General features: G+C 37.5%; 1 protein-coding gene and 1 long non-coding RNA gene across 22 annotated transcripts in view; one reads left to right on the top strand and one right to left on the bottom strand.

The window, feature by feature from the left end:
* Positions 1–24,485, top strand: part of LOC118168898 — a 75,310-nt gene continuing 50,825 nt past the window's right edge. The window contains exon 1 of the long non-coding RNA XR_004751850.1: positions 1–4,753. This is a non-coding gene — a long non-coding RNA (uncharacterized LOC118168898). The remainder of the gene's footprint in view (positions 4,754–24,485) is intronic.
* Positions 10,751–24,485, bottom strand: part of LDB3 (LIM domain binding 3) — a 118,380-nt gene continuing 104,645 nt past the window's right edge. For all 21 annotated transcript variants that reach the window (XM_035329596.1, XM_035329601.1, XM_035329598.1 and 18 more), the window contains 5 exons: positions 20,099–20,399; positions 18,712–18,892; positions 16,006–16,126; positions 14,452–14,567; positions 10,751–12,381 (listed from right to left, as the gene is read on the bottom strand). In XM_035329596.1, the coding sequence (XP_035185487.1) occupies positions 12,292–12,381; positions 14,452–14,567; positions 16,006–16,126; positions 18,712–18,892; positions 20,099–20,399 (809 nt within the window). In that variant the 3' untranslated portion in view covers positions 10,751–12,291. The remainder of the gene's footprint in view (positions 12,382–14,451; positions 14,568–16,005; positions 16,127–18,711; positions 18,893–20,098; positions 20,400–24,485) is intronic.

Here is a 24,485-nt window from a genome sequence, read left to right as displayed (position 1 = left end):
CATATAGCAAGACAAAAGAGGAAATGCAATTTCAAACCTATCGCCTTTGCAGACTCTTTTAAAATGCAGGCAATTAAAGGCACACCTAGTAACTGTAGGTGGCCAGATACTACAGTGAGCGGCATTTAAAAATACAGGTCTTGCCTTAATAGACTTTTAGAAAAAAAATTCTGATGATCCAGAAAAATCCGTTGGTGTCCAAAACAAAGACAGCCTGCAAGAAAGAAAAGATCACGGTGTTCATGCCAAGCAATACAGAACTTGTATGCTTATGTTTATAATTTCAGAGGAAAATATGAGTCTGCTGTTCCTCCACTCTGTCTACTATCAGATTATAGCAACAGAATAGACACTCAATATGGAAGAAGAATGCAACATGCGTGTGTGTGCTCCCAAGCAGAACCAAAGCTGTTAGAGCTAGCATCTCTTTAAATAATAATCTGCGTGGTAATACAGTCCTGGGCTTTTCAGATGTTGGATAGTGATTTGAATCCAGTGTGCCTGGATCCAGCAAAAGGCACTAGCCTTGAAATTTGTTTGATCAAAACAAAACTAATTTGAACCTTGTACAAAATAAATCGTTTTCAACCAATTTCTGATAAGTAAAATTGCAAATCACAGAAATTACTGTCTCGGCTCCTACTCTTGAAGGCAGTCAGGCACTGAAGTGCTATCACTCAAGTGATAGCCCCTGTCATGTCAAAAATAATGTTGCTGAGGATGAGGTTTGCGTTGCCATGCCAGTATGTCTTTTTGCTGCATTTAGTAAGGAGTATCGGGCTGTGTAAATACTAGTCTTAATCACAAAATAAATTCAGTAAAAGTAAACTACGTTATCATAATATATGTGCTGTAGGAGACAGAGCTGAATCTTGATGTAAAATGATGAATCATAACAACCTTAAAAGGTATTTGGATCACAGGATTGCGAGGGATGTCTGATGAAACATCGCGTGGAAAGTACTGGTATCTTTCAAAACAGTGCAGTACTTACATACAGTATGGTTCCAATTTGGTATAGGTATAAACTGATTTTTTGAAATGTATGGATTAACAACAAAAGTATGAAAACAATGTGTTTACATTAAAATTCCGCACTGACAGTCATACAACAGTGTGAGAAGAGGGGATTGCTCGCCAATACTGATGTGCGAGACGTTCGACCTGGTGATGCAAGAGCCTAGTTTTATTTCCCCTAACGAGAGAAACTGTGAAAATTTAACCTCAGATTTTTGTCAATGATAACACGAAGAATCAAACCTGTTTTGCTCTGTTTACCTTCTGGGATAGGTAAAGATACCTGTTTAAATCAAAGACAAATACGTAGGTGATAGGCACTCAGAAAGACGCACGGTTTCAGTCAGCTAGTTATCAGTAACAGACATCTCACCTGGTCAGGATTTAGGAATCTGCAAAAACTTGGACACGTCAGGTTTTGGTAACATGAGGTATTTATTTTGTTAATAGAGCAACGCTCATAGACACTGCAGTCTGAAAATCTGAAAATAAACATGTGTTCGTTCTGCACTTGGCCAGGATGGGCTGTGGAAGCCTAGCATGAAACACATAAAGAGCAGTTCAAGACTGACTGTCAGGATGAAGAGAGCTGTATTACAAACCTAAAATAATGATTTTTGGATAGCCTTCCAGCTGCTTTCTTTGTCATTTCCTCTCCAGAATTTTCTTATTAGTTCTTGGAATCACTTGGGAACTGCAAATCTTAAATATCAAAAGATCTTTAAGAACAAAGGCATATGTATAGGTAGAAGGTCATCCATGTGATAGGATGTTATCATTGTAGATCCTTCTTCACTTCAGTCTCTGGAATTCATATGTCTAAAATCTGTGGTCCAAATGCATTCTTGAAAACTGTTTGCAATTAGACGAGTGCTTCTCTGTTACTGTTACAAAAATAAATATTCCACGTTACATATTAAAAGAATATTGCCCTTCAGACAGGGACACAATTTTTTCACTTTAAACGATGTGAATTTGGCTTTGTCTTTTTCCAGAACTGTTTTACCTGAAAACACATTCTTTTGATTATACATTAATTGAGCTATTAGTTAGACATGTCATGGGTTGTATTATGTTTTAAATGTAAGCATAATTAATTCAATAAGGCAGAATCAATCAATGTGGGAGGGAAGGTGTTTTGCACAAATTTCTCCTCATGAAGCACTGATATGAAAAAGGAAGAAGTATTCATCATCACCGCAAGTCCCGGGCAACCTTCAGCCCGAAGGGCGTGATGTGGGACTGAGCATGGGGCAGGACAGGAGAGACTCCAGAGAGTGCCAGCTCAATGTGCAGAGCACAGGCAGGAGGAAACAGGAAACTCTTCCCACAGTGAAGCACTTGGTGTATTCCAGGGTTCCTTCTTGGTCTCTGCCGACCAGATTTTTCTTTACCCTTGTGCACGCAGACAGCGAGGAAGGAGGACATAAGAGCTGTCTGTACCTGTGACGTGCCTTAGGCAGCTGCTGTGGGATGCAAACGGATTCCTTAATGAGCTGTGCAGTAGGGACCACAACTGCATCTTGCCAAAGGCTGTAGTAAGGGGAGTATTTTGCCTGATTTTACAAGTGCTCTAGGAGACATTTTGCAGTCAAGAACCAAATTTCCTATATTGATTTTTCTTTTCTTTCTATGCCTTGTTTTTTTTGTTGTTGTTGTTGTTTTTTTGGGGGGAAAGCTAGTAATGTGTTTTCCCCTAAATGCAAGCAAATAAAATCTATAAAGTTCTCATTTGCTCTGACAAGATTAGGTGTTTAGTGTTAGAGTCTAGTGCTGATTTTAAAAATGACATTCAGAATTAACTGCCACTCTGCAGTGCCAAATGATCTGCAAGGAAACTTTACTTATCAGCTTCTCTCTGAGAATATTTGTAATACATTGACATATGTCTGTGGTTCTCTACCTTTCATTGTAGGAGGGGTTTGTTAGTCTCTTTTACAAGTTTGAGTAATCCTTAGATCCAAAACCATATCGTAACTTTTCTCTAACATATCATTAACTTTTCTCCTATTGATGCTGAGGCTTCATCTCTTCAAGCCTTTTTAACAAATAATTCACTTCTTGACCACTGTCCTTTTCAGCTACAGAAACTGAATGCTAAAATAGAAAATGGTCTTTAGCCTGCTGTTAAACAAGGAGAACTATTTATAGTACAGAAAAAAGTCTGTCGTAATATAACTGTCCTCAAGAGGTGTGGATTCAGGCAGTTTTGTTGCTGGCAGTGTTGGGTAGTGTTGATATTTACAAAGAGGGACATTTACAGAACTGAAAACATTGTTTTCCAAGGTTGTTAGAATGAAAGAGATCTGAATCCTACACAAAACAAATGAACCAAGTAATTATAATTAACCACGAATGCCTCACCAGTAAATAAGAAGAAATGCAGCAAAATACTCCCCCTTACCTCTTTTTTCCATACTCTCATACAAACAATGTAATACAGGTCTACTAGATCAAAAAGAAAAGGATACGCTTGTATTTCAGTCACAGCAGTCACCTAATCTAAAAATGTGTAATGAAATTTAAAGCATAGAAATTAAGCTTTTCTCCCTCAGTCCTGAAGATACCTGAATATGCACGGGAACTTGAACAAGTTTAAAAAAAAACATCACGTGCAACTAAAAGCAACTCCCAGCAAACAATCTATAACTTCCTTTGCTTCTAGTGAGAAATGGCCTGTGTCTGCACATTTCAGGATTTGGCAGCTATACCTAATTCAGTTCAAACTCCCACTGACATCAGCAAAACATTACCTGATTAAGAATGCAGGATTGGATCTAAGATACTAGCATATTAAAATGCCATTATAAATTCAAAAGCTACTACCCAAAATATAAAATGTTCAAAGCAATTGAACAGCTCAGTGTACACGTTCAAAATGCTAAACAATGTAGCTATTGCACGTGTGGCCATCAGGAAACGCAGCTGTGCTTCTTTGTGTTACAATTAATTGCTTCCGTTGTATATAAAATTGAAAGTATTGGTACGCTGGGGCGGAAAAAGGATATCCTGATACACTGCTCCTGTTTCCTTAGGAAGGCCTATTACTGAACCTTTCACCATTAATTCAGTTACAATGAATTATCCTGTGATGAATAAAGGAAGGGTAAATTGGGTGGTTAATCGTAATGTTAATGGCACTTTCTCTCTACGTTTTCACACACATTTATATCTAACTTTATTCTTTTCACATGTGCCCTCTTTGATAGCAATGGTTCAACTTTAAGTAGTGGAACTTAATAATGAAAAGCCCAAACCAAACATTCGGCTTGAAGATTGTTCCTTTTTCTTTTAATGTTACTAGATCAGAAGAAACCAGAAGACTTTGTCACTGTTCGTTAGCAGGATGAGTAAAAATCTTCTCAGCTTAAGTTTTTGTGGCCAGATTCTCTGAAGCTGGCACACAGAGATGTAATTTATATCCTTCTGTGCCAATAAAGTTCCTGAAGCTGCAGGGGGATGGGATGAGGAGTCTTACCCAGAGTTAGGAAGCAGTAGTAACAGCCCAGCATTTCTGTTACGCACTTTTTTTTTTTTTTTTGGTGAGAACTGTGGGAGAGCAAAGACTGTTTGAGGTTGTACAAAATAGTGCAAATCTTGTCCCTTGTTATATATGCTGCCCCCAGAATTTAATATCTACTTTTTAGTAACACTGAACTTTTCTTCTTAGGGAGCTTCCAGACGGAGAGCAGCTTCTGTGATGGCTTAGAAAATCAGTGAAGTCTCCAACAGCCACGTAAGTCCATAAAAGGGGGAAAATCTGTTTTGTATTTGTTACTAAGAATTTAATCTTTAAGGATGTTCCTCCTAACCATAGGCATGCATAGGTGTAATTAACACCACCAACCTGTTTAAAATCCATAAGGTGTATAACATCACCAAATAAGTGATGTGGGGGAATAGTGGAGTCCTTCAACATGAGCACAAATAAATTCTGCCAAATGAACCGGAATCTTTGCAAATTTGAATTCAGTCTAGTCAGGGTCATAGAAAAGTAACTGCAGAATGCCAACTCAGAAAAGCTGCCATTGCAGAAACTGGTCTACGTGAGACAGATGGCAGAAAATCATCATCCACATAAAATACATTTTGCTGCTGCTGCTTTTGCTGCAGCAGCTGGCATTGGAAATACGGTCTCAAAAGCTAACTGTGCTCTGTCATTATTCCATAACAAGAGTTTAGATTCAGGTACGCTGTATTTGATGTGATAGCTAGAACCTGAACACCTCTGGCTAGGACTACCCCATTTCTTGCAATGATTTTTTGGCCAAAAGTATGTGTAGTGTAGCATAGATGCTATGTAATGTACATCCAGTAAAGCAGAAACTTTCAGTAAGTGTCATATATATTGTGTATCCACAATAAATCTCAGTAAATCTGGTATTTCCAGGATGCATTAGGCTGAGTACATTTCCACTAGCTTCACAGCACATTACTTTGCTTCCTACCCCAAATTATTACACAGCTTGCAAGCATGTGTAACAGTAACTCAGTTCAGGTTTCCACATGTGCAGAAAACAGACAAATTTATTACGTCCTCAGAATCAGCACGGGGTAGAATTTCCAGGAAGAAAAAGAAAAATGGTCACGGAAGATGCAGGCCTACCACTGGCATTAGGTACTGCAGAACAACATCTGGTTGTGAAATGTATTTGATTTTTGTTTATAATGCATAAATAAAGTTCTTATTTGTCATCTGAAGTGGTGTGGTTTTTTATATGAATCCAGATTTTTTGAAAGTGTGCCCTTCTTTCTGCTTCCACATCTCCCATGCTCTGCCAAGTCTAGAGGAGCTCTCTCATAAAGCACAAACACTTGACAACAAGAGCTAGGTCTCTGCATGCAGTTTAATGCTTTATTATTATGCTGTGTATAGTAAATGGACTATACAACTCCCACAATTTAGGCTGAAATACTGCAAGTTTAAAATGCATCCAGTTAAAGGGAACCAGAGACTCAATTCTGAGTCTGCTGTTTAATTCATGCATATGTTCCATACATGCATTTATGCATGGTTGCATTCATCAGCATTAAGATGCCTTTAAACCAAGCTAAACCTTGATCCCAACACTGTTTTCCAGTCTATGTATGATTAGATCTTAAAATTAATAAAATACTGTAAATATTTATTTTCTTCTGAAATGAGAACCTTTGAGATTATGGATATACATAGTTATAAAGCTTCCTAGAAATCCAGAACAACCCCTATAATGCACCATAAGAATAAAACATACCAAAAGAATAGCAATTTTCCTAGCTATATGGTAGCAAGCTGTATTCCTTCCACAAGGACCATCACCTTTATTAAACCGAAAGTTATATTTTTCCTTTTAATGTACATGTTGTAATTAAAGGAAAAATAAATAAAAACTTCAGTTTCAGAAAGACCTCAACTCTTTCAGTAACACTGCACGTAGTAAGCAGAAAAAAATCTGTAACTTGTCATTAATGAAAATAATCTGAATTCTAAAGTAGCAAGATTATAAAATATTTTACAGTAGAGGAAGATATATTAATGACACTTCATGCATATTTATTGATTATTCCCTCACGGTTAAAATCTGGAAAATTTTAAAGGAAAACATGTTCAAAGGGTTAGTTTCTTATGACAAAAAAAAAATCAGGTTGTGCTTATTACACAGAAAAATCGTGTGACTCAGTCTGACAGTCCTTATTAATACATTTGTTTCTGTTTTCCTTTGATACAATCTTCCTAAGAGAGGAGGAACTGTATTTTTAACAGATATCTAAGGGCACGTTTTATATGCATACGGCAAAGAATTTGTGCCTGAATATAATCTGAATCTCATCCATAACTCTGATTTGGCTGAGAGAACAAAGCATTTCATTGTGTATTCAATAATGGTTTCAGCAATCTCATTCACACATTCCTTTCTTTCTTAATCAACAGAAACTGGCAGAATTTAAGATTCATTATTTAAGGGGAAAAACAATGCCAAAGCCTATAGTTTTGAAATCACCATTTTCTTCAGAGCAAAGTATAATCTCTCTTCTATTAAGAAGCTCTTAATGCAACACTTGTCATGCTATTTTGAACCATGTCCTTCTCTAATGAACTTTGCTCTGTTCACTTTTTGCACCCTATTAGCTGGCATAGTACTGTGCCTCTATTGCTTCCACTTCCTACAGCTGAACTCCCATGATGATGGTGCACTGTTTAGGCACAAATGGCTAGTGCAAAGGTTAAAGGTCAGAACAGACAATCTGGAAAAACAGCAATTCAGAACGGACAGCAAACTGGGTACGTTCTAGTCATTCTTAGGAATTATGTTTTACCTTAAGCACATTGTAAACAGAAATTATGGTATAAAATAGAGTGCAAAGTTTCAGTTCCTTATGCTGTACTTTGAAATGCCATCTAAAGCCAAGTCTGTCCATTTATTATCTAAGTTTTTAATTAGGTTTAATATAATTAGTTGTATCTTTAAAAATACCGCATGCCTGAGGGGTGTGGATTAGGAATGCACAAAATGGCTGTTCTAATAAGCCATGCTGCTATATGAAGATATCCTTTCATTTGGAAGTACTTTTTGGCACTAGAGTTCAATGAGAACATTTAAAGCATTTTGTATATTATTTCAAGTCATTTCTGCTAAGGAACGGAAGAACACCCACCTGAATTTAGGCAATCAAACTTTGTTCTCAGATGCATCCATGTAACCCAAGATAGAAGTTACCCATTCCTTGTAAAGTTACTATAAACAGTAGTTGTTGACACAATAAGGTCTGTGAATATACAAGTCGTGCTAAGTTACAACATGTACTGTTAGTACACTACATCTTTTAAGCACACTAACATTTGTTTAAAACAGCATAATTTGGTTAATAAAACATTCAAGACTGATATACAATAAAGTTGAAACCAATGCTTTTAATTTTATTTTCAAATCTGAAGTAGAGAATACAACCTTGTATACTCTTTCTTATCAGTACTACATGACTAAAAGCTGTCAGCTGTTCACATGCTATATTAATAAATATACCCAAATCATAAAGCTTTAAATGTATTTGTACATTTCTTTTATTACTAGACTGTTTTATTCATGTTGGCACAGATAATCCATGCAGAGTACAGTTACTCACACCTCATAAACCATGCTATATTCTGTTTCTGAAATAACTAGGAACTTAATAAAAATATGTATCTAAAAGCAAGGGCACTTGTGGCATCAAGTTGACATGTCAATATTTTATAAAACCTAGACTTCTAGTATGATCACTGCAGGCAACAAATCACTCCGTTTCAAATTCCAATGTTTATAAATACTAAACAAATTAATATCTGCTACCTGGAGACAAGTCTTGCCAATAAACATTAGTGTGCCCAGCATTAAACGCTAATAAATGTGTTCAGTGCTGTGGACATTCACATTATTTAACATAAATATGAGTAGTCTTTAACAAAAGATTTCTCCCGAAGTGCTGACCACTGAAGGACCAAAGTAAAATACTTTTCCTTGTTTTAAATTAATTTTAGAAATGTGCTATGTGTGAATCCAATACACTAAAAACTAACATGAAGAAGAAGTCAGGTCAGTGTTCTGCTTTTTTTTTCAGATAATAAAAGCAAAGTCTTCTTTGTAAATGTTATATTTATTAATTTCTGCAAAAACAGCAGAAAATGAGAATAAGCATTAAGATCATTTTTGAAGCCTCTGACTGAAAAGAAACTGAACACTTTTTAATTAGATGAAAGACAGGTCTTCTTATTTGATCATTCAGAGGTCCAGGATGTTTATTTTATTATGTAAAGTCCCACGTTAATTAGAATGAATATAAATATTTAGAGGAACTTACGACTTATCCCAGGCATCAGTTACAAGACATAAAACATAAACAAGTACACATTATTCATCTTGCAAACACTATTTTTGTACAGCATTTATATTCAGTGATAGTTGCAGGGCCCTATTCTGAATTACAGATCTATCTATGATTCTTCCCCCCCATATCACAAAGGTGAGATATGGCAGAAGAGTATCAGCAGTTAGGTGGGATTCTACCCCTGTGAAAGTTAAAATACTATGCTACTATTCACAAATTTCTGGTTTGGATATGTGCAAAAAAAATATCATAGATATCAAGGGCAGGTAAGTGGATTCCCTACTTTTGGACCATATTATGAAGCAGCACAAGTCAAAACAGGAAATTTATTACATGATAATCCTCAGGGTATCTCTGTTCTTCACTCAGAGATATCACTGTACCTCATACAGGGATATGTAAACTAGCTTTAATCTCACTTGCTCAGACACCAGCTGGAGTCAGGGCATGCATTGCAGTGCAGATTAGCTGTCCAAGGAAATTTTCAGGACTCTGTCAAGTTAGTACAGCTCCCACTGAAGTCTGTGCTGCTGCATTTTCTCTGTTGCAACTCCGCAAGCTAGCTCAGCTATACTTAAACATATTGCATTCACCCTTCTGCACTGCTGACTTCAAAATTACTAGGTGGGATCCTGGATCTTCTTTGCTCACCCCTTCTGTATACATTCATATGTGAGCTCCTTGTATGTACCCTAATTTCTTGCTACAAGACCTTTCCTTGACTGTAGCAAGTCATCCTAGGTATTCCTCCCTTTCACCCTCTGCCCCACCCCGAGTATCTAATATGTCAACTTTGTGCAACTGGCCTTATCTAGCTCTTCCTTTCCTCCAGCCCCAGCTTCAGTAAGGACTTTCCCCCTCTCCTCAACGCCTCACCTTTCCACACCCAACTGGAGGCCTCCCAAGCCCCCACATTCTGGCTGCTGTGGGTGCTCTGCCCTCTCCGATCCAAGCCCCACTTCCCCCGCCCTGATGGAAGTCCTCCTATGTCCCACACCACTGTGCACCTGAGCTCCTCACAGGCTGACCTGGGCCACTTCAGCCAGCAATCTCCTTGTAAACAGGGAGGAAAAAAGGAGCAGTCCCAGCCTTGCAGCCTACCACCATCTCTGCACAGACTGTACCCCTGCCAAAGCTGCAGCTGTTCCTCTCTGGCCATCTCCAAAATGTTATGATAGAATCATAGTTATAACCTTCACTCCTTCACAGTGACAGCAGAGAGGGAGCTTTTAGGGATACTGAGGGTGGAGAGGGAGAGAGACACACACATGTAGAATAGATCATGAAACTCCTGAGGCGTCACATGCCCTAGTATTTTGTGTCCTGCCAAGGAGTCTGACTCCCTGTTTTGAGAGTCTGATGCTGATAGTAAGAGACTAGTCCCAGTCAGTGGGTAACACAGAAATCTGCCTACAGAGCATCTTCAATGCAGTCTTAGTATGTAATATGCTGATATAAATTCTCTTAAATAATAGAGAATAATTCACACCATTTTTATGATGGCATTCAAAAATTAAAAGGAAATATAGAATTGTCTCATAGTTTAAAAAAGGTATTTAATGAAGTTAAATATGATTGATAATTATTTAATTTTCACGACTACAGTTAATTCTTCTAGAGAATATTATAAGCCCAGAGCTTTGGATTTTGTGATCAATGGAACCAGATTTACACCAGCCCAGCACTGACTGAAAACAGAAAATGTGTTTGCTATAGAAAAACAAAAGGCTTTGCATATAATGTAATAATTTTAGAATAATTCATATGTAAAAAATCTGACCCTGTAGCACTCAGATCAGATCACTGCTAGGATCAGTGAGAGAACTATGATACCTACTGAATAAACTCAGGTCATACATGTCAGAATTGCCACAGGCAGTTTAGGTTATTTTTTTCCAAGATGTGGACTGCCTCCAAGCTAACAATTCACATTTCAGAACCCCAATTTTCTTCTATTTCTTCCTTCCCCCACTTCTCCCTAAAGCTTTGGGTAGTTTTTCATCACTAAAAAGACCTATTTTCTTAAAATGGGCATTACCCATAGGAAGGAAAAGGCAGACAATGACAAGTCATTCCTGGTGACTCAAAACAGAAGGTACAAGAGGGTGCAGGTGGCACCAGAATGTGGCCCACAGAACTCAGCCTCAGCAATACTAATTCAAAACTGTCAGTACTATAAGCTGTCAACACACAATCACAATTCTCATTTAAACAAATCAATAAAATTTGAATAGTGATCAGGGTTTCCATTTTAAGTCCACTTTCTATTAGACAGAACTGTTGTCTCCAATGCAAAAGTCATTGATATCAAAAATTCAAAATCATTACCAGTACTACAAGTATTGTTTTTTGGGAGAGAAAAAAAAAAAAGTTTGATAAACGTTTGAGCAACTTGAAAGTTGTAGGATAGAGTAGGGAACTTTTGCAAGCTATTTACCACTTCCTAGTTGTAGTAGATGGAAGTGAGTCATTGTTAATCAATGTGAAGATTCAGATGTAGATTGCGATTTCCCACTGATATCAATGGGAATTAGAAACCAAAGCAACTTTCCATGTTTTTTTTTTTCCACAAGAGGAAAGGCAATCTGGTTTTGAATTAATAGCCATAGTTCCTTTCCAGCCAGCCCTATTCCATTCAATTTAAGAGCAAGCTGGAAAAGCCAGTTGCCCTTTTCCATTATGATTTAAAAGTGAGGTATCTACGACCCATGTAAAAGCCCAGTGCACTAGCAAGGTTGACCCAACTGGCTTTTCTCAATCTTACGGGTGTGTGGAAGGAGTTAGTTAATTCTGTTTCCACTTCGTTCTCAAACTAGGTTAGTCATTGTCTCCTAGGCTTCCCAGCTACATATGCATTCAAGGCAAACTTCTTATTTGGAAAGAATCTAAAGTATTTGATGCTATGAGGTAGCACCACAACATAATGGAATAGCACACACTTTTCATAGAGAAAACCCTAGCCTATTTATTTCCCTTTGAAAGCTATGGCCTTTGGTTCTACATATTATTGTTCATGTAGCACTTATTCTTTGTAGGAAAGAAAATGAGTTATTACAAAAAGGACTTTTCCTGTTATTCTTAAACACTAGTGTGTGGTCTAAGCAGTAAAACCGCAGTGGGTAGTTCATTTGAAACTGTATTTCTATATTCCATTTTATATTACAGGTTTTAATCAATATTTCTTCAAACTGCTGCACTAATAATCTATTTTCAAATGGACTAGTTCTTTAGTTTTTGATTATTCATTCAGTAGGTTTTTGTATGAACCATGCAAATGCATGTTCTGCTTATAAGAAAGATTAAAATTAAACTTCAGAAGTATCAACTTCCTAGCTTTTACCAAGAGAAATGCTAGTCATGGATATCAACTTTGTAATTGCCCAGTTAGTCATCACTTTTTCCCAACATTACTGACTTCCAAATCTTTTTTTAAACATTGATGGCATGGGCATGTTTCTTGCACAGTGGCTTATCCTTCTTGGAGTAGAATGGTTGACCTTCCAAATTCACATGGCATACCTAGAATTAATAATAAATACAGTCAGAAATCACAGAGGAAAAAAAGAGAGAGACAGAGAAATGGAGAAAAAAAGAAATAAATGTGATTATCAATTTGAACTGTATTTTTTTTTTCCCCCACACATTTCTTTGACTATGCCTAGACAACACAATACATTTGATTTGTTTGATACATTTGATACATTTGATTGATGAGTACATTTGATTTCCTGGGTCAAAGTGCATGCCCTGGCAGGTTGCCTACTCCATGCTTAAGTTAGGTTTTAGTTTGCATCAGCTCTTACCTCTGTATTTTCCTGCCACCACTATCCACTAGTTTCCATTAAGATGAAGTCTGGACACTTAACCATCTTCAGCATGGCACGTCCATAGTGCCTATGCAGACCTCAAGGAATAGTGGCACACTCAAGCACATGCAGCTGGCTCAGACTTTAAGACCTGAATTCTGATCCTTGTAATGTACAATTTTACAATTTTTAACAGCTCTGGTTAGCTACTATGGTCCCAGGGGTACCACCCTGCCAGGGTACCAACAGATACTCATTCCCTTCAGTACTTTGTCCGGATATTGGTGTTTATGTGATCAAGGAATGAATCATTCAGACAGCTGATAGCACTGAAAACAAATTACTTCTTACCAGGTTCTTTTTCAACCAATAGAATTCACTGCCTGGCTGCGTAAGTGCCAGTGTTGACATAAAGCTTGTGAAAATGCATGGCTGAGGGCAGGGCAGCCCAGATTTAGATCAGTTTTAACTGCCCTGGAATTGTATGGATATCCACACAGGGCACTGCAACACCACTTGCCAAGTCAGAGTTAACCAGAACCACTTAAGGAAGTCAGTACATCAGAATCTAGGAGCAAGAATAATGACGTGGTCCCAAATGCTTATGTCAGGCTTAAGACCTCAGTGATGTGCCACTTCATGTAGAAGGAAAACCATGTGAATGGATAGAAGGAAAAGCTTATCAAAAAGGTCACTTGTTTACTTTCATATGACTTTTAGCTGACTGAAACTAAAATTAGCTCCTGCAAAACAGCTGTGAGAAATGCATTAATTAAACAGATTTCACCTCTGCTAAAAACTGGGTTACTAATTAAATAAATACATAAGGATCCAGTTAAATGAACAAGCAAAAAAGAACAGGAAGTGTCCAGGTAAAGTGTCTTTTATAAGTGACTAATAGCTGTTAGTTTGTGAAGGAAAATGGCTGTCTTGGTATTGCTTTCTATGTTAGAATTTCAAAGAAATTTCCATATTCACAGAACACCATTGTGCTACTAACTTCATGTACCCTTGAAAGACCAGTAGCCAGCATAGCCTAAGATATTTATGAATGTTTTTATACTTTCTACTCTTCAACCTGAATTTTAAAGTTCAACAAATGTTAGAAATTCTCACTTGTGGTGGCCAACACACTATTTTTAACTAATTAGATGTTCTAACTATTTCTACCTTAGGAACAATACACTGGGGAGCAGCACAGCTGCATTAGATCTATATGAAAAGTACCATTTATCATATGGCTTTTACTACTTTGTGCACATTGAACACAGCCACACTATATAGCTGTACGCATGCCACAGACTGAAGAGTGTGACCAACTTCTCTGTTCATTACTGTTCATTCTCTCTAAACAGACTCCCCGTTGCAAGTTTCATCAAGCATTCTAAATAGAATTGTAAACTGTGCTGCTTTGTAAAATTATGGCTATCCTCTTCAGTATGGTTTTAACTTATTCTATATCCAGATTTATATTTATTTGGTAAATACTGGAAAGAATAATAGCAAACAGTGCTATTTGTAACTGTACATACAGATTCTCTAAAACTGTATGGTTGATTAAAAAGCATTCACTTGTCATGGTCAAATTTAATAATTCTAATAAAAATTTACAGAGAAGAGAAATTACTCCCATTCCACCCCATCTGCAAGTAAAAAATGAAATTCAATCCCTCTGCATCCTCAGGCATATGCTAGTCATTTCTGCTTCCAGATCTTCTGAAGTTACTTAACAACTTGCGATAAAAGCATAAAGAAATTAGATAGTATTTGGTATAGAACCTACAGCACAAATGAAGCAGGTATCATGCCAAGTGTGTCCAAGGGCCTCAATGAATTTATCTCCAGCTTCAACAGGAAAATCACAGCCATGGCATTTTGTGCTGAACAAAGCAATATAATCTAAAAACAAACAAACAAAAACAGTGAATTTAGAAAAAATTCTTTAACATAATCATATTACGCCCAAGAGAAATGAAGTTTCTAGTGAAGATTTTTTATTATTTTTGCCCAGAGTTTCCTACTACATTCAGTGAACCCCTCCCAGAATGAAATTTTAGAGCTGCTTTTTTCATTATTTAAATACAAATTCAGTGCAGCATCCTATGCCAGCACAGGACTACAAGCTGTCATCACAAACACAGAACAAGCATAAAAAGTGCATGAAATTCAAAGTTATGTTTCTCACATTAGTTTTACATTAGCTTTAATGTATGTGGAAGCTATTTATACGGACAAATATGGTCATACAAAGCACAACCTAATGGCCAGTGAGTGTTAGCTTTAAGGGTGGTGTAGGAGCATAGTTTAAGTTTCCACGAGTAGATTTATGTCATCTATTTAATGTTGAAATGCTACGCTTTTTATGCATTAAGAAAGAACGTTACAGAAACCCCACACTGGCTGCTTAACACAATTTTATTTTGAATATCATGTCCAATATGGAATTACCTTGCCTTGGAAAAGAATAGCAAAAACTCAAAACATCTATGGAATTTGTGAGAGTAATTAGAGGCTATGGGAAAGCCTCCAACTTTAAAGAGTAGGTACCAAATCAGTCATGTAGGATTTTCATTCTTCACTAAGAGTTACTCTGTTATGTAAAATTTGATTTGTACAGCCATAAAGACTGCATCTCCAGAGAGAACTAGGCCAGAAGCATGTTAAATGGATAAGGCTGAGCTTACAGTGGGAATACCAGTTTAACCTTTGCCTGCTTCCTGACCCTGTCAGGCAACTCATTTGCATGGCAAGCTCCAGTTATTAAACCACGTTACTCTTTCTATACTTTTGGAAATCCTGACCTTTTCTGATCTTAGTTGGCAAGAAGCAGTTCATTTGTTCCAGCACTCAAAAAGCAAAATCTGTATTACCATGTGTTGCACATCTGGGCAGAGCTCTTCTCATATCTTGATCAATTGTGGGGGGGAGTAGAAGTATTAAACAACTTAGTAGAGAAAATAAGGGCAGCAAACCACACATACTGTATTGATGCTGTATTGATGCACTACCAGAAGAGTTTCTTGCCCCTGCAATAGGTAGCTTTCTGGTGCATAGAATCTACCAGGCAAGGCATGGGGACAGGAGCAAAAGTGGAGGGAGATAAATGAAAGGTAAAGTGCTCTGGAACATAGAGGCAAAAAGACCAGCACTCTGCCAGTCTATCAGAAAGTGGAGAAAAATACCAAGAAGGAAACATTTGTATATGCAGACAGTGGAAGCAAGATCCATTCTGGATAGGTAGCTGGTTTATTTTATTCAGCAATTGCTTTATTCGTATGTTGCTTCCATACAACATAAAGCACATGATTACTAAGCAGAAGCATCCTGTTTGCCATACCTTTCTCACAGTATGGCTCTCCATCTTCCATGTGAAAGAGGCTATTCCCAAATGGCTTCTTACAAGCGGCACAGACAAAGCAACTCGTGTGCCAAGTCTGTCTTAGGGCATGCATCACTTCCTGTAAAACAAACGAAAATCTCCAGCAGAATAGCATGCACTGCAACTACCTACTGAAGAACAAATACAAGGCAGAGATGTTCTAAACGTTTAACTTCTATATCAGCCAGTTTCTCTCCTCAAAAGAGATTACTGTGACAGAAACTGAGTTCCTTTGGGAAGAGAGAAGAAATTGGAGTGCAAACTTTCTAGAGCAATGTATTTGCCAAAAAGAAACAACATAGTGCAGCCAGCTGTTTGTATCAACATGCCTACTTGCTGATGCAGGAAATATTTTGCACAAATATTTGTTTTTTTTTTTTTCCTATTGTTTTAACATTATGAACTCTTCGATGCAAGAGTGTGATTTGTTAATTAAGTTTTAAAGGATAATTTTATCTCTAAGAGCAAGAAACGCATGCAAGTAATAGGTGATTTAAGTTTGGTGTTTTCAAAGCAACTTAGATTATGTACTCGTTTCTTTAAGACTCTCACAAAAACTCTTTAGAAACTAATGTGAAAATGAAAAAAAAGTCCTTTGATTTTGATTTATGTGATTAGTTTAAAAATAGTCTGCATGTGTGTTCCTAGGCCATGTGTTAATCACAAAAAAAAAATCCCCGCAACTGACATTCTCTACAGTAAAAAAAGCTTGATTGTGTACAGGTCACAGTTTTTAAACACTTTTACACGTGCTTGTGATGAACCCATACTGTGTGTAATTGCAAACACCGTAAAGCAACTGTAAGTCTCTGTCACCAAAACGGGATGTTCTTAGACTCCCACCATGCTCAATTGCTTCTTCCTCCACACACAGATACCACACTCATGAACAAGTATTTATGTGACTAAACCAAGGAACACACCTTCCTTTATTAGGTTACCTTAACCCTTAGCAGTTCTTTAGTCGTGTCCACAGCCACACAAAAGTTTATCCAACACCAAGAAATGGGTAACGCAGGATAGGAATAAATGATTGGAAGCAATGCAAGGGTTTAACAACTTCTGGCATGAATATCAGCTTACAGTATTCACGAACGTAAGTTACCCAAATTCGTATGTTCTCCTGAACTAATGCAGAGAGTCATCAGCCAGACTCTGACAAACCTCCTTTTCTTGAGCAGAAAAAAACAGATTTTATCAGTTTTTTTTTTCCATCCAGTACCGAGCAATCTCTATTCATTTTTATGTTGTCATACAGAAGTCCTGCAAGTCCAAAAGCTGTTGTACTGAGCTCTGATGCATAGTTACCTGCTAATTTGTCAATTGTACTTGTGCCCAGGAGTATGCTTGACAGTGCATCTCTGTCCAGATGTCGAAGGACCAGATGCTCAACTGGAGTAATTTTATTTAGCTTTGTTAACTTCAGTGAAACATTGATTTAAAGCAGCTGAGAATCTACATCTGATTTTATGTTGCTTCTGATTAAATACGTAGATTCTGATTCTCTTTTGAACAATTTTAAATCTCCATTGACTAAGACAAAAGGGACTGAAATCTATTTCCATGCTTTCAATCCAGTGAATAGGCAAAATTGTCTAATTTATGTTTACCATATATCTCATTAGAGAATCACCACTGAGATTCATTAACCTCTGTTACTGTTTGCAAAACAGTTATCACTGATAAATAGGTTTGGATCCATTTATGAACCTCACTGAGCTAAGAAGCAAGAAACAGATTGAGAAATCTTATTAATATAAATAGAGGCAGCTGGCATCTTTGCTATTTTCCTGATGAAAATCCATAACGGGGAACTGATTTGTGCCAGCATTAATTAGATAAGTTAAGTCAGTACTCTGCTATAAAATTACTCCTCCTGCTGCAGCAAACAAGACTTGGTTGGAGCCAGAGCTTCACCATAAATGTCTAAGACTGCCATCCCTAATTGGCAGTTGCAGAGAAAAGCAAAAGCATCTACTCTGTCAATACCACTATTTAGACAGTTATCAAAAGATTACAGCTAAGCAGTAAAAACCAGCGTGGTACTTCTTGCTTCCTCATTTAAGGTATGTGTAGAGTACATTTAGTTGCATCTAGGCATGAGTGTATTCAGAAAAAAAAAGAGGCATCTATTTTTGCCTTTCTGAAATTCAGATCTTTTTATTTACTCTTTATTTTCTTAATCAGAAGAGGTCAGCAGAATCACTCTCAGCAGCTGTGTTGCTAGCTAACAGTGAGGTGCAGCAAGAGCAATCGGCCTCTTTAAGATTCCTGACTTCTCCATGGAGCTTTAGACTAAGTCTTGTATAAAAATAAAAATAAGGAAAAGATAGGTAAGGAAACATAAAAATAAGGAAAAGATAAGTAAGAGAAATATGCTGTGTGTTCGATAGCAAAGAACAATCCAGAAAGTGTTATGTATTTACACCTGGGAGATTGTAATTGGATTACACACTGTAAGACTTAAGTAAAGGACAGAAATATTTCTGATTTTGGATACATAAAATTTGTTATAAAATGTGTTTTTCATTCTGAAATTATCAACAGCCTAGGAAATTATTATCCAAAAGGGAAGTAATTAAATATCTGCATTCATTGTCTACAGTCTGAATTATTTCTATTTTCAGTGAATCATGTAGCTGGAGAAATGGTTCTCTTGCTTACCCCCATGATCTTGGTGTGGCACCTGGCACAGGTTGGTGCAAAGAACTGCTCATAACAGCGCTCACAGTACACGCTGTTCTGCTCTTCCACAAAGCACATATCAGCCAAGGAAGTCTTGCAATAAGCACAGTTGAATTCTTCTGGGTGCCAAGAGCGACCCATGGCGACCAAGAAAGGACCCCTGTAAACAAACATAATTTGTATCACAAAGGTATTGAGTGATACTGCTTACAAACCCATTTTGCTAGATACTGCATCCATGTATAACAAGCAATGAAAAACTATGAAGGTGCATATTAAAAGAAAACCTGACCAGAAATGGTACTTTTCAAAATTATTACTAAAAACTTGGCCAACTGGTTAAAATATTTCATTATTGTTTAGACACATATATTACATTTATAAACAACTGTTGGAAAAGTAGTCAATTGTTTTTGTATCTGCAAAGCTGTAAGTGATCTTTGTGACCAGCTGCAAAGACAACAGGAAAAGACAGAGCGAGGTATGTAAGACAGAAGATTAAGGTACTCTTTGTAAGTATGAAAAGGCAGGCAAATTTCCAAACCTACCCACCTACACCTCATGAGAGCTCCTGTCTCCTGCCTTCTTTTTCATTTGAGAGACTGCTGCATCCTGCATGTACTAGAAGCGTCAGACTATCTTGCTGTTTTATTGTATGGAAGACAAGTTGCTTTTGGTGATTTACTTGCAATTGTAATGAGGTGTAGCTATCAGGATTTCATTCTTTTATTACTGGAGACTTCTTATTTCAGAATATATAAAAGACAACAAGCAGCAGTTCCACATCACAAAACTAGCTCCTTTTAGTGGGTAAGACTGCATTAAACATGGTTTACTTCAAGTTGCTTAGCAGTCCACAGGGTAACACTGGGCACTGGTCCAGCAGAATGAATTGGGAGAGAAGGGAGAAGCATGCTATGAATCACTGGTAATAAAGTGTAGGCATTATCTTTCTCCAGACACAAAAGCAACAATTACATTTGGCTGCTGTTCCAAAATGATGTCTCATTCCTTTTCTCTCTACCATGCTCCCCTTGCCCCCCAACTCTCTCAACATAGTGGTATGTACCTCCTTCAAGGAGTACTGTAGGGACCAGAAATTTGTTTAAAAAGCAAACAGTGATTTGCCACAGCATCCGTGAAACAAACAATTAGCATGTATAACTTTGCAGTGATAAAAAGTGAACCACACAATAGCTAAATGAGTTCTGGAAATGTTAAATTAATGAAGCAGACAACAGACATCCCTGCTGGGTAATTTAACTGAGTCTTATGCTCTGGTACTATATATTAACATACAATAACCAGTCTCCCTGTGATATTTTCTTTTCTGCTTCATCCCTCTCCAAAACCTCATGGACCTTACCGAATTATGCTGTTACAATGCCCACAAAGAGGGGTTCGGCTGCTGGCTGGAAAACGCTCAGCCCTCTGAATTGTTCCCCGGGCTATTGCAGGAGCCTGGGAAGAAGCTGAAACTGGAGATGGGTAAGCAGAAGTTGAGGCAGGAGATGGTACTGGAGCACCCCTCGGTAGGATGTTCTTTGTGACAGTGGTGGTAGTTTTTCCAGGTGCAAATTTCTGGGAAAAGGAGTCATCCGTTACCCAGGGAGGACGGCTTGCAGGCTCAGTGTTGGCAGGGGTGTAGGAATGAACTGGTGCTGGTGCTGTTTTAAGTATGCCAAAAGAAACAAAGAAGTATTTTAAAGTCTTCTCTTCTGATAGTAAAAAAATAACCAAAGCTTCGGATGACAATTAATTATGGTCTGTCCCATTATCATTCATTAATTCTGGACTGAAGCCGAGGATTTCAGCACAATCACTGGCTTTTAATCCATGTGCATTATAGAAATGTTTGCCTACTGGCTTTTACAGATTTTATGGAAGTCATTTTCAAAGACCTCTCTTCATTTTCTAACAGGAATGGATCTGAGAATTTTGTGATAATTTAGAAGGCTGCTGTGTAGTATGTTTAAGACAGGTTTAAAACTGAAAGAGCAGATCACGTAATGAAGTTTTGGACAGAATTCCCCATAATTTCAATAAGAAGTTATGCTGAAATTTTGATCTCATTATATTCATTAAAATGCAATGTTCTCCACAGATGTCACTATTATTTATCATTTGTAGAAAGTTATACTCCTATCTTCTGAAGAAAAATAAGCTCACACAGAACAGAGAGAGAGCGCACTGGAAGCAACAGTAAGGGAGCAAATTCAGCTCACATAACCAGCAAGACAAAAGCAGCGGCACTTAGAAGAAGGCCAGGCTTGTGGTTAAAACAGATCTCAGTTCTGTTCTTGGCTTTGCCACAGATTTCCTGTATAACTTTGAGCAAAGTGTAGTATCTCTGTGCCTCAGTTCCCATGTATAAAATAGAAATATTACACTTCCTTTCTTCCACCCTTTGACTATCAGATAAAATCTTCAGTGCAGAGACTGCCTCTGTGTTTGTATGTACCAGGCTTTAATCTTGGGTGGAGCTTTATCACATAAAAATAAGCAGAAGCTAGAGCCTGTACATACTGAGTTTTCCATTTGCACTTGCTCTTTTCAAAAGATCAGATCTAGCATTGTGTAGGACTGAAGTTACTGCCTGAGAAACTCCCTCACTCTGCCAAGTACACTAGCACTAAAAGCAGTTTTTCCTTTGCAAGGAAAACAAGTGAAAGATTGTCAGTCTGAGGAGGAACAGAAGCTTGGAGAGTTGAAGCGTTTTGCCCAAATCAGAGAGGGTGGATTTGGGAACAGAAGCCAGGTCTCCTGCACAGGAAATCACAGTGCCAACAAAGTGATGAGCAAATACAAGATATATAGTTTTAAGGCGCTTGCAGGTAGAAAGCTTTTCTGAGCAAGAAAAGGTTTCAGAATGCAGACAGATCTCTCTGGACAATAAAGTTGTGATAAGATTATGTTCTACTTAACACTCCTCCGTTAGTTCACACTCTACTGCATAGAATAACACGTGCTGATTATTGGTATGCTTGAAGTAGATATATAGGAATCTACTGGGATCACCCTGGTGATCTCTCATTTTATTCTTTTTATTGAGATCAGAGTTGAATCTAATGCACCTTCTTGATAAAACTTTATTATACTACAGCATCAACAACTTTTCTGTTTCATAAAACTGTATCCCACCTTAGCCTGAGGCTTCTTTTTTCACTTGGGAATGGTAAACAGTATTTAAAGATTTCAGAACAGAGAGTTTATATCCAATCTCTTTAAACCCTGGGGCTGTTGCTATTTATGTACTATGGTATTAAGCTAGGCTAAATTAGAAGGCAATATTTCATCTCTAATTGGTGAGTTCAAAAGGCTCCTACCTATGAGGCTCTGTAATTAAATAAGGTGACTTCTAGCTCACTCGGTTTTGTGAAAGGATTCTCCCTCCCCTAAGAGCCAATTCTTGTTCATGCAAAGAAAAACGCTGTATACCGCAGAGGGCCTAACAAAATGGTCAGATATTCAAATCCAGAGATCCAAAAGTAAATGCAGGTCAGGTGCCATTTTTATGTCTTTTTGTTTGTTTGTTTAATGATCGTCTTTAGTTAGTAAGTTCAGGTTACAAATTTTTCCACTTTTTCACCCTTAATCTCATAATATCAATGTTCTGTTTGACATTTCCCCGTTTGTTTATTCCAACCATTGTAGACAGCATATGATTTATCTGGGTTCAGGTTAATCTAGACTCCTTTGAAGGATAAACACTAGGGATGGGTCTTTGTCTCTCTATCTTCATCTATTTCTTTTACACTACTTTTTCCACTTGCCACTGTAAAAGGAAAGCAACATTTATTTTTCTTTTCCCAGTTGCCAAGGGAATTATTGAAAAATGACAAATATTGGGCATTTGCAACTGCTCTGATTTCTCCATAGTGAACTAACTTTTCAGCCATTATCATTTAATTTTAAAGGGTGGATTTATTCCCACATTTTCTCTATGTGAACAGGCTGGAATCATTTTAAAATAGTTTCATTGAGATACATTAGAACTGCTTCACTAACTATGAGATTTTAGCTATTGTTATTAAAAGAGGACTATTATCTTACTATATCTCTAACCTGTTATGAACAGCTTTTTTCTTAGTAGCTACTGCCATATAAATTCACCTTGCATGTTTATGTATTTCCAAAGTCTTCCAACATATATGCAGCAGCTAAGAGGGGCTCTTTGCTTCTAACAAGCACTAACATTCAGTATGTCAGAGAACAGCTTCTCAGAATATCAGTATTCTGTCAACTGACCCTTAACTGTTCAAGAGTGAATACTTCAAATAATTCAGTAACTCAAACTCTATCACCTGGTTTCCTTGAGCCCTCAGATTCTCTCATAGTAGGCGAGAAACAACAGGACTATTGTTATCCTGGGAGAATTGTAGAAGAGGTTTCTTAACAGCCATAGGAAGAAGCTGATTCCTTGCTACTGAGGAATTTGGAATTCTTCTCATCAGCTCTTAATTTACTGTCAATGGATATTTTCCTTCCAGAAAAAAAAAAAAAAATAAATAATAAAAAAAAAAATCCAAAGATTCATATAGTAACATAAAGATTCGGATAGTCTCAAATGCTTTAGTTTTACATACTACACTGTTTAGAATATATGAAAGCACTATTGTTGTCTGGGGGAGGTACAAGCTAGAAGCTGCAAGTACTTTCTGCCATCTAGTGGCCCATGTTCAGAAAATAAATCTATGTGCCGGTTAATAACGTTATGAAATTTGTGGGACAGAGAAGGGTAAAGGTCTCCCTATAGGAACAAAAATAAAGAGATTTTGAGCAGCAGAAAGTTTCCAGCAGAATTAGCTTAGTCAAAAAGTGTTACACTCTCCTTGCTTTATAGTGTAGACTTAATGATATACTCCCATCTGAGCAAGAAACTCAGCAATGCAGTTTCATTTTGAGATCATTTTCAGTGTAAACAAGATTTAGTCCCCTTATATTTCAATCGGAACCATATTAGAATAGTCTTGTAGACCTTCTTAGTGACTGATTTGAGTTTCTGGATATTGTAACACATGGGGCTGTTGATAGGTGTTTTAATCTGCAAATTGCTGGCCTGGCAGTAAGGCATTTCATTCCCATTAACGCTGAGGGCTATCATAAAGGAATCCCTTTGCTAAATTTTCCACTGCAAATCCTTATAGTTATACCCGTTATTTCAGCCTTTTCTCAATGTGGTTTTAAACAAATAGAAATCTAAAAAAAGTATTTGGTAAAGTGAGAGTGCAGTTAGTACAAAGGCCTGAGACTGGAAGAAAAAGGTGGATTTTGTGGTCTCATACGTCATCCTTTGAGAATAATTGGTCTTCTCAGAACAATGTTGCATTTTTACACTGCAGGAGAATTTATATGCATTGACAAAATTGGATAAGGAAATTTTTAACAGCCTTCATGGTTCTAATCTGTCAGTGACAGGAAACATAGGAAACACTTTTTACTCTGTTTCTTCCCAAGCAGCAAGTTTGTGATTGCTGAGAACTGCAGCGGTCTTTTAGAAACAACTCACGTTCCAAAACCAGTTTCAGGTGCTACTATGCTAAATGTATAATACTTGAAAAAGGTACCAAACTAAAAACCAATATCTTATAAAATACCTGTGTCTGTCATTTTGGGGTGTAACTGTACATCTCAAATTTCTCATTACAACTTCCTTTTGGGGGGGGGGGGGGGGGGGGGGTGTGTAAAAGACCGCGGGGGGGGGCGGGGCGCCCGGCCCAGGTAAGATAGCCCACCAAACCGGGGACCCGCCC

The sequence above is a fragment of the Oxyura jamaicensis genome, chromosome 6 (assembly GCF_011077185.1).
Source record: "Oxyura jamaicensis isolate SHBP4307 breed ruddy duck chromosome 6, BPBGC_Ojam_1.0, whole genome shotgun sequence".
Classification (NCBI taxonomy): Eukaryota; Metazoa; Chordata; class Aves; order Anseriformes; family Anatidae; genus Oxyura; species Oxyura jamaicensis.
The sequence above is the reverse complement of the archived record's forward strand: the minus strand, read 5'-3'. Positions and strand labels throughout refer to the sequence as shown.